Source organism: Eufriesea mexicana, unplaced genomic scaffold (assembly GCF_001483705.2).
Source record: "Eufriesea mexicana isolate 0111107269 unplaced genomic scaffold, ASM148370v2 scaffold4157, whole genome shotgun sequence".
NCBI classification, from domain to species: Eukaryota; Metazoa; Arthropoda; class Insecta; order Hymenoptera; family Apidae; genus Eufriesea; species Eufriesea mexicana.
The window spans coordinates 19,572-29,926 of NW_016912141.1; the positions used below are offsets into that span (position 1 = coordinate 19,572).

The 10,355-nt window shown below is 30.4% G+C and overlaps 2 protein-coding genes across 3 annotated transcripts; one reads left to right on the top strand and one right to left on the bottom strand.

Moving 5' to 3' along the window:
- Nucleotides 1–622: 622 nt before the first annotated feature.
- On the bottom strand, nucleotides 623–3,199 carry Snx1 (sorting nexin 1). The gene is made up of 7 exons (XM_017905624.1): nucleotides 2,839–3,199; nucleotides 2,396–2,647; nucleotides 2,079–2,325; nucleotides 1,838–2,002; nucleotides 1,643–1,764; nucleotides 1,187–1,486; nucleotides 623–1,107 (listed from the first exon to the last, which is right to left on the bottom strand). Exons 1-7 carry the CDS (start codon nucleotides 2,938–2,940, stop codon nucleotides 760–762), a joined length of 1,536 nt encoding a protein of 511 aa, XP_017761113.1. The 5' UTR covers nucleotides 2,941–3,199; the 3' UTR covers nucleotides 623–759.
- Nucleotides 3,200–3,716: 517 nt separating this feature from the next.
- On the top strand, nucleotides 3,717–6,611 carry Use1 (Vesicle transport protein Use1). 2 transcript variants are annotated; one of them, XM_017905625.1, is made up of 5 exons: nucleotides 3,717–3,818; nucleotides 3,899–3,948; nucleotides 4,088–4,326; nucleotides 4,393–4,719; nucleotides 6,424–6,611. In XM_017905625.1, exons 1-5 carry the CDS (start codon nucleotides 3,717–3,719, stop codon nucleotides 6,477–6,479), a joined length of 774 nt encoding a protein of 257 aa, XP_017761114.1. In that variant the 3' UTR covers nucleotides 6,480–6,611. The 2 variants fall into 2 exon arrangements, 1 of the variants encoding a protein (XP_017761114.1); XR_001890481.1 differs by lacking the exons at nucleotides 3,717–3,818; nucleotides 3,899–3,948; nucleotides 4,088–4,326; nucleotides 4,393–4,719 and adding an exon at nucleotides 4,952–5,106 and having other exon boundaries at nucleotides 6,424–6,487.
- Nucleotides 6,612–10,355: the final 3,744 nt, after the last annotated feature.

Consider the following 10,355-nt stretch of genomic DNA (forward strand, 5'->3'; position numbering starts at 1 on the left):
ATCTTACACGAGCTTTATGTTAGATTAACAATTTGTAGACTTACTTTTAATGAAATGTTTTTTAATAAATAAAATAGGAATAAATATATTTAACGATTCAATTTTATTGTAATTTATAGTTAACTTTTTAACATATAGAAAAATATTATCTTTATCCCACACTTATCAAAGTATATAATATTATAATTATATTAAATTTAATAAAAATTGTATTGGAATGCCTATTTACTATTCTGAAAATAATACAAAAAATCATAAGTTTAATATTAACTATATGATTAGACTTTGTTTTAACAAATAGATATTTAATGTTCTCTATTTATACAATCTTAATCGATTTTTATTATCATATAACATTTGTTTTAACAAACGGTATTATGCGCTTTATACCTCTAACATAAACTAATAGTAAGAAGACTATAAACGCATGATACTCTGGAATAATCGACATAAAATGAATATCTAAGAATTTAAATGAAATATGCCATGACTTTTTGTTGCTTTTTAATGTAATAAAAGCATTGGCAGTATTTCAAAATTATTGTTCATAAATTTTCTGATCATTGCTATAAAATGTTATTTCTTTCAGTGTATTACACAAATATTATTATTGTACCGCAAATCGATAAACGTTTTCGACAAAACGTTATTTATCTTTTATTAGATGTTTGCTTAAAAAAATTGCATGAAACTTCTCATTCATAGATTTTTCTTTTTCTTACAATAAAAGAAAGTTTCAATATTATACTTTGAAAATGTTCATGCAACTGCTCGGGCTTCAGGCAAAAAGCTTTCCCAATATTTAATAAGTTGATTTTGGTATTGTAACATAGATTCTAAATATTCTGTTAACTGTTTTTTAAAGTCTTCCACTCTCACTAATTCAAATCGTTCAACTTCTTTTTTAATCATCTTTGAAATATTGTCAAATTCTTCTTGTCCTCTCTCAACTTTTGCTTCCCATTCTATTACTTCAGTAGCAGCTTGACTTGTTTTGTCAGTTCTTCCAGATTGTTCCAATCTTGCTTTCTGTTCTCGTTTTTTATTTAACATCATTTGAGCATGTTGCCAGTTTTGAAAAACTTTTACCCTTTCATGAAACACATCCTAAAATTATATTAATAAAATTGATTTCATATTTTTGAAATATAAATATACAATATTTAAATATGAAGTAGTTACTAACTTTTATTGCACCAATAAGTGCAACATAATCTCTTAACATTTCTCCAAACTGGTAAAGATCACTATTACTTTGTGCTCTTCTGATCACTTCCACCTTTTCTAAAGTTTCAGCTAATTGAGCTAGTGCCCTTCCAAGGGATGCTCCGGGTTCACCATGACCAAGAACTGCAATAGATCTTGCTGTTGCACCAGTACATGTTGCTAATTCTCTTCTTTGATTAGTTAAAGTATCAACAGCAGAATGTAATGCACGTAGTTGAACATCAAGAGAATCAATTTGTGATGTCTTCTCTTCAAACCACTAAAAATTAAAGAAAATTAAGAACATTGCTTTAAATAAATGTATTATATAAAATCAGATGTTTAAATTTTCATTGTAACTAATTAAATTAATAAGACAAAATATTTTATGATATAGCTTTTTAATTAAATATTGTTAAAAACTTCTATAATTTACTTTATCAGTTTCATCCATTTTGTATGTTATCTTATTAACAGTTTCTCCAACTTTATTAAACAGCCTCATTACTCCTTTACCACTGAGTGCAGATGTATTGGTTGCTTTAGGTAATTCCATATCTGTTTAAGATGTATACGAGATTATAAGTATGATTATATTTAAAAAGATGTTGTATTTTATATTATGATTTACCAGCTTCTAAAAATTCTCTAAAATCAGGATCAACACTAAGCACTGGATGAGCTGCTGTTCTATTTAAATATCTTTCAAGTGCTGCTCGACGTTTTTCAATAAATTCGGTAGAACTGGAATTTTGTTCCTGACTCTTATCACCAGACATTTTAATTTTGGTTGTTCCTAAATATATAATTATTTTATTTATTTTATAAAACAATATAAGATAATAACATAACTTTAAAATTCTTATTAATACCAATAACACTTTTCTCTGGAGCAGGAGGAATTATTCTGCCATTTCTAAGATATTTATCTGTTAATTTATCATGAAGGCCAAGAAAATCACTGAAGCGCCTAATAACACTAAAATTTCTCTTTCTAAATATTGGCATATTTGTCTTGGTTTCAACCTTGTAAGCAACATAAGCACCCATTCCATCTCCTATTTTTTGTGGAGAAGTTACTGTGATTTTTAAAAAAACATCAGAAAAATCTGTTGATACCTATAAAATAAACAATATAATATATATTTTTCATTGTTGTGTTATTAACATTTAATAATTTCAAATTTACCACATCACTTGATTGTGTTTGCATAACGCTTGGTGAAAGTACATCTGTATTATCGTTTATGGGAACATCATGAAGATCTCCTATATCAGTACTCATTGGTCCTAACGGTGAGCTTAATGGTCCTGGTGCAGGACTTGATACTGATGAAAAAGAATTTTCTTCTGGTGCATCTCGCAAAGTCAACTTCGGTAATTCAGCTTGAATAGATGATACTCCATTGTGGGGAGATGAATCTTCCAATTGACTTTGATCCTACATTTAAACCATATCAAATTTCATTTTAAAAAATATTTTAAACAAACGAAGAACAATTTTCTTTTAAATTGATATTTTCTAATAACAAACGCAGATATAACATTTATTATAATATAAATAAATTTTTAAAACTGTTACATAGGCCGTCAAATTTTTAGGCACATGTTTGAAAATAACATAAAAAATACCTGTACTGCTGATGCAAAAATATCTTCATCATCGTCGTCTAAATCATCAACTTTCGTCTCGTTAGTGTCAAATAACGGAGGAGATTCTTTTATATCAGCCATCTTAACGATTCTGTCAATTTACCGAGAAATGCACTGGGATCGGCCCCCCAAGTGATGTATGCCAACGTCAATCGCTATCTATGACTATCGTATTTCTCACAGTATACTTATTTATTCGTTATAAGCTTGCTAATTTATTTCTTTTATACATTCTACACATTAATATAATATTTTCACAACCTACAAGATACAACTTACATGTAACAAATTGACAATTACTATATTATAAAGGCGCTACTGATGAAGTCGGTTAGTTGCGGTTGGATGAAAAAATGCATTATATACTGTTTAGTTCACAATAAATTGTTATCGTCTAGTGATGAATTTGTAGCGGTATATTTAAAAATGTATCAATCAATATTTAATTTTCATTGTACTTAATTACTTTTAATATAATATCTCAATCATAATGTTTTTAAAAACCAATTATTAAAAATTGATGTACTTTTAAATATTATTTCTAGCATTATATAATACTTCAATTGAATAGATCATATGTATATAGAACAGGTTCCTAGGAGAATTGCGTAAATCTGTGGATCATTTAGTGTATTATATACGTATATAATGTATAGTGCTTTCGCGTCAATTCGTGGTTAATTTCGTATACGCTATACATATGTGATAATAAGTAAAATTTTTATTTAAATTTCGATATTTAATAAAATATTTTTTTACCAATTTCCAAGAAAAGAATTAACTTGAAGAAACATTATATATTCATGTGCAGTATTTATTTATGAACCTTTCTTATAAGTATTTACCAGTTGTCAAAAATGAATCAAATGTCAAGAGAAGAAATTAATATTAGACGACTTTTAACAAAATGTGAATTAATGGCAAAAGATGATCCTCATAAGGATTGGAAACTTGAAAAGGTTTAAAAAATAATTTAAGAAATTAATAATTTTTTAAATTGAAATAATTTATACACAACAAATATGTTCATTTTTTTCAGTATATTTTTACTTTAGATGATATGATCAAACAATTACAAACATTACCAAGGTAGAAACTTATTTTATTTTTTAATAAAAAAAAATAAATTAATAATACTTCAAGTTGTTTAAATTTGTATGTTGTAAACAAAATTGTAACTTATTGTATTTGAAATTATAACAAAGTTATTATAGTTATTTTATTTCAGCAAATCATCTAAAGATACTATAATGGGTTATAGTAAACGAATAGATTTTTTAAAAGGATTAGTAAATACAACAAAACTTACAAGTCCAGTAGACAGAGTTGTAGCTGTACAAATGTTACCAAAAAATTCTACAACATTTAATGATTCAATAGGTCCAAATATAACAACTCAAATACATCAAAAAACTTCTGCAAAATATAATAGAGAATTATCTGCTGAATTATTTCATAGTGAGAAAGGTACATTGATATCATTTTATTTAAAGAAAATAATAGATAAATATAACAATATTTATTATGTTTTAGGAATATCAGAAGATGGTATAAGGCAGAGATTATCTACTACAAACATGCAAGATGATGATTTAGATGCACTTATAAAATACAATAGAAATATCCAAGAAAAGATTGCTGAAAATATGATGTCAATGACTAGTAGTATGAAAGAACATGCTTTAGCAGCAAATGCTATTATAAAAAAAGATATTGGCTTACTTGAAAGATCTGATAAATTAACAGATGTTAATACAACTAAATTAAAATCAGAATCATTAAAACTGCAAGAGCACACACAATCATATTGGCGTTGCTGGATGTGGTTGATGATAGCATTTGTGTTAGTTGTATTTTTCAGTAAGTATTAGCCTATTATATAGCCTGGTATATTTTCATTATGATATTTATAATACCAATATATTATAATTCTTTAATTACTTATTCTTATAAAATGTTTATAATAAACTTGTCTAAAGTATTATAAAAACATATTTAATATATAAAATTATTTTATTCTTTGTTTTGTAGATATGGTATTGTTTATAAAATTTGCAAAGAAAAGAATTTAGAATTGAACACATATGTACATATGTACAATTAATTTAAATGTGTGAGATGTAAGCTATGTGTAAATGTGAATAGCAACCATAATTTACACGGAGTAACATATATTGTTATAAATACATCTTCATCTTTGCCTCGTAATGAGTACATTAATGACAATGTCTATATTACATAAATTTGGTAAATAATAAACAAATATTTTATTAAACTTGCTTAACATCAAATTGTATGCAATATTTAATTGAATACTAAAAAATATGTGCATTTCTTATTCTGAGTACTAAATGTGCTGAAAAATATTTAAAAAACTACTATATACTATATACTTGAATATCAAAATTGTTATTATATATATTAAAAGCTATTATATATATTATAAGCTAAAAAATAATTGAATATGCATTTGTTACGTCATTAGTGAAAATATTACAACATTTGTAAAGTTTCTGTATCATTCCTTTTTACTTTTAATATACAATTATTAGATAATATTTAATCTTTTGTATTTTATTTATTCTTTGCTTTTGAAGTAAAATTAAAATTGTACAAGAACTATATATACATTTATAGCATAGCATGTAAACCTAATTATTTATTATTAGAATAACAAATTTAAAAAGATATATAATAATGTTATTAATATATGCTTTATTACGCAATTCGTTTATACGAGGAATCAAATAAGTGTAAATGGACGGTAGTGGGTGTTAATTATATTTTAATCGATGTTTTAGTTTAATTAAGTTCATTATATGTACACATGGATTTTTGAAAATTTATAGCGAAAGAAAAAGAATAAGTGAGAATTCATAGCTGCTGTCATCTGCTAATAATAACGCAACACATATCGAGGTTCCAAACCAAAAACTGGTAAAACTTACTTAAAGTAGCATATATTTCATTCCTTTACAACAATACTATTCATGAAAAAATAAGTTTTAGAAATTTCTAGTTGCGATATAACAATTATCTACTTTTACCACGGAAAGTTTAAATATTAAACTTTTAATATCAAGAAGGGAAGAAATATTTTTATCAGGACTAGCTTCCATATATTCAAAGATGAATTACAGAATAGACCTATCATACAATGCATTTCTATATTACGTAAATTAGAAAAACTTGTGCTCCTTTATTATTTTAGAGTCACTCCCAGTATCACCGATTCAGCGTAGAATAAGAATACAATGCGCCTGGTGATTAGAATTTAAACCAAATTTATACCATGGAATTATTAATAACATATAGAAGAGGTCACTTAACAATAGTAAACACAGTATAAAATTCCCTATTTTTATATTCTTCTGTTTTGTAATTACTTAAATTTATGTTGATATGCTAATCAGTGTAAATATTTAGTTACTACGTAGCTCTTAGTTTAGCGTCGTTTGATAAAAATGATCTTATCGAAAAATCCAAAGATTTCTTATTAAAATTTATTCTAAAAGAACCACCAAAGTAAATGAAAAAACGTTGAGAAACGATACTAATTTCCAGGTCTCACCACGAGGAGGTGGCTATATAATCGAGATCCAGACCTTAGGGGCCCCTAAACAACGAACGAGATTCTACTGGCAGTTTCCTGTAATAAAAACGTGTATGTTTCTTGGAACCTTGTTGTTATTTGGAACGAAATAAGTTCTTTTTTTCTTTGAGCCGGGAGTAGTAAAAGTTGGTTGGAATAAGATTTTAATGAAACAAATAAAATTATAATTATTATCGACGACGATTACGTGTAGCTACGGTACTGGCGAGTCTAGGCAAGCAAGCAAGCAATGGCTGCGTGGCGGTAAAACGTCGTACACACGTTACCGACGAGTATTCTCACTATCTAATCGAATTACAAACTGCTTCAACAATTCTGTTTCATTGTCTCTTCTTCAGAAAAGCCTATAGAATACGATATTATATAGCAAATTCGTGCTGGATAAAGAACTTATTGTAAAAATGCAAGAATAGTGCGTAGAAAGTACGCTCTGCGGTTGTATACAAATATTGATAATAAATTGCAATAATTCCGAAGTACAAATAATTATAATTATGATTATCGATAAATTCAGCAAACTCCCACCTAACTTTTAAGATAAAAATTAATCCCGTAACTCTTTTTGATTTCGCGCAATCCTTCATGCTAGCCAAAAATCGTGCGCTTTTAGGAAAACTCGTATTTTTCGAAAACTCAGAGTGGTAGAGCTATTTTGTTTCCGGGTTCGTATTAAGGAAGGTAAGCTTCATAAGAGTTACCCAATGGATATTACAGATTTGTGAAAAAGTTAAAATTTGTTGGACAATATTATTAGAGTTTACATTATTATAGAAATTTCCATCAATAATATAATACTTTTCCAGGCAATAATGTTTCTTTTATTTAAATAATTATTTATTAAATGTCTTAAGAAACATGATTTATTTAAATAAAAATACAATTTCTATCTGCGTGAAATAAAATTATAACGAAACCAACGAAAAGGAAGTAGGATTGAAATTTATTACGAGATTTTATTACTTAATATCAGTGTAAGGATAACGTAAGAACCAAACTATATTGCGAATGATACTTTATGCTATCCTAGAAGATTTCATTAGCTAAATCTTTAAATGCACGTGTAACTTTGCGATCTAAACGATTTCCTAAATCGCAGGTACCTAGGAAGGCATGAAAGTAAGCTCGTACACAGTTTCAATACTTTATTCATATAATTTCGTAGTTACGGCATTATCTCTATATATTTACATGTCTCCAATTTTCCAAGAGAACTCGTAATGCGTCTCTGCGCGCACTACTATATTACTCATGTGTACATGTATCTGTATGTATGCATGTTGTATTCATGTTCGTTTTATCGCGTTGACAAGTTGTAAAACATATCATCAACGTTAATCTTTGTTTTTTCCCCTTACATTTTATTCTCATCCTTTTCATTCGCATCCTGTAGAACGCAAAACGCTACGGCGAAAGAAAGAGAAACTGCGAATTGGTTGCGTGGATCGTCGTGTGTATCGTGGCGTCGAGGATCTGCACGTTTATAAATCGGGAATTCTAACCAAACGGCACAGGAGGCTTCGCATTGACATGTAAAAAATCTAAATGCATCATTTACGCTACAGCTCGTATTTTATATATTTCGCTCGTATCCGCATTTAAGTTCCCGAAAACGAAAGGGCTAGCTCGAGCGTATCGAGAACACGCCGAGTCGCGATCGACTCGATCGCTTTCTCACTTTCGTCGCAGGTGAACACACACGTGCGAACGCGTGCATCCACGCGCGCACATCGAGTGCGTGTGTATGTGTATATACCCTTTCCTGTCCGAGAAGGATCGATCTCCGATGTATACTCCGATATACGCGCTCGAATCCTACTATACATACACACATATATTAGTATACATGTATACGTGTAAAAATCGGGAGCGTCAGCTTATTAAAGAACAAAAATATCCCGCGATCGCTGTCGATCTTTCAGTTTTGCGAAACTTCACCGCTAATATCGTCCGTTCATTTTTATTATTAATTTCCCCGCTCCACACTGCGCCTGCGTCTCACCGGTCTCTCCGCAAACATGAGTTATTTTCACTATCTATAAATTGAATCGGTTTAGTGCGCCCGAACGTATAATAACTGTACAATTGTAAAATATAATTCCATCTAGCTATAGCGACTCTAGATACACTTGTGTGTGAGCTTATTAATTCTTTTTTTTTTTTTCTTTTTTAATTCTTTTCTCTTTTTGTCTGCGTTACTATTCAACGACTTCCGGTTCGCGATACATACATGTCACGCTATATTTTCTTTCTCCCACTGCATGTGTACACGCGCGACCTCCATTTCTCTTTCGCGCGCGCGCACACGCAGCACACACGTATACACGTTCATGCATACCTCACATTCGTTCCGTTCGTCTCTCTCGCTCTCACAATATGTTTCTCCCTTTGTCTCGCATTCGCTTTCCTCATACACTTTCCTTGCTGCCGCACTACGTATTACTAGTTAAGTTTAGGTATGATGTTATCCGCCACACACTTAAGATCGAGGTTTAATGCGTTAAGTTAATTAGAGTAACATTTTGCTCGATAAGATATCTTATTAGAAGTTAATTAGTTTAGTATAAACGTTAATCGTCGTTACACCGAAGGATATGCAGATAGAGAGTTTGGAGGGCAGTGATAACAATATGTTCGCGATTTCACGATGGCCGGTGAACACGTGTTACTCGATTTTAACGATGGATTTGCCTCGTTCTCGTGCCACGCGATGGCACGTCGCCAGGGCAAAGGAATAGCTTTCGTGTTTTTACTTCTTTTTTTCTATTTCCAGGAGAATAGCAGGGGCGAAATTACGCTTATCTACGGTACTTTCATATTAACGAACACGTAGATACAATCATCGGGGGAATTATGATCGCAAAAACTCGCGTGGCCAACTAATCTGAATAATCGAGCATTGAATTCTGCGCAGAAGACACATGGCTTTATGGTATACCGCGGTCATTCCGAAGACAAATGACTTATTGTTAGAGGAAATTATCTTTGTACTTCATCTCTCTTTCGAATTTTCTTTCGCGTGTATTTTTGCATTACAAAAGACGTGTTTAATCGCACTTGCACGGTTTCAGGTGGACCATTTTTCATCGAATGTTTATACCAAATTCTTAAATTAAGTTACATCCCCTTCTTTGGACGAAGATGGAGGAGTGCGAGTAAAGGCAGCACCCCTTATGCTTGAATGGAACAGCGTGAAATTTATTTCACTTAAATAAAACGTATGGAGATTGCTCTATTTCTCAAGGGATATTAAAAAGATCGTATATATTTCACACGTGAATATCGATACATTCGATACGTTCTTCAATAAACAGAGAAGAAGAATTTGCAAATTTCATTACGAAAACAATCGCATGATTCATCTTCGAAAATCAGCGAGCAATCTCAAAGAGCATAGTTCGATCGACTGAACGAATGCAAGGAAATCAACGTGAATTTTCAACGGTTCAAGATGTTTTACTCAAGTAAGCATGGTCGCATTACCATTTGTCTCCCGTTAATACGAAAGTGCCAGGGCGTTCCGTTAATTATGCACGCAGATTAATTTACGCTGGATCCCGTATTACTTTCATCGATCAATTTCTCCGGGCATGATCGCGAAATGTTATTCTTCGTAACGAGGCATAACGCCGGAACAAATACAGTTACTCTTGTGAAGAATCCGTAATTTCAAGATACCGCGTGGACGATGTTACGGAGATATCGTTAAGACTGCCCACTCAACTTTAGCCACGTAAATATACAAAATCCACATCGACTTATCGTTTTTTTTTTTTCTTTTTTTATAGCCTACAAATGATCTCGAGGGTGAAGACTGCGAAGTGAAGTCGAGTGAAGTCGAAAGAGCAAAGATTATTGTGCCATTTTTGTAAGCGTCGTTTTTAAA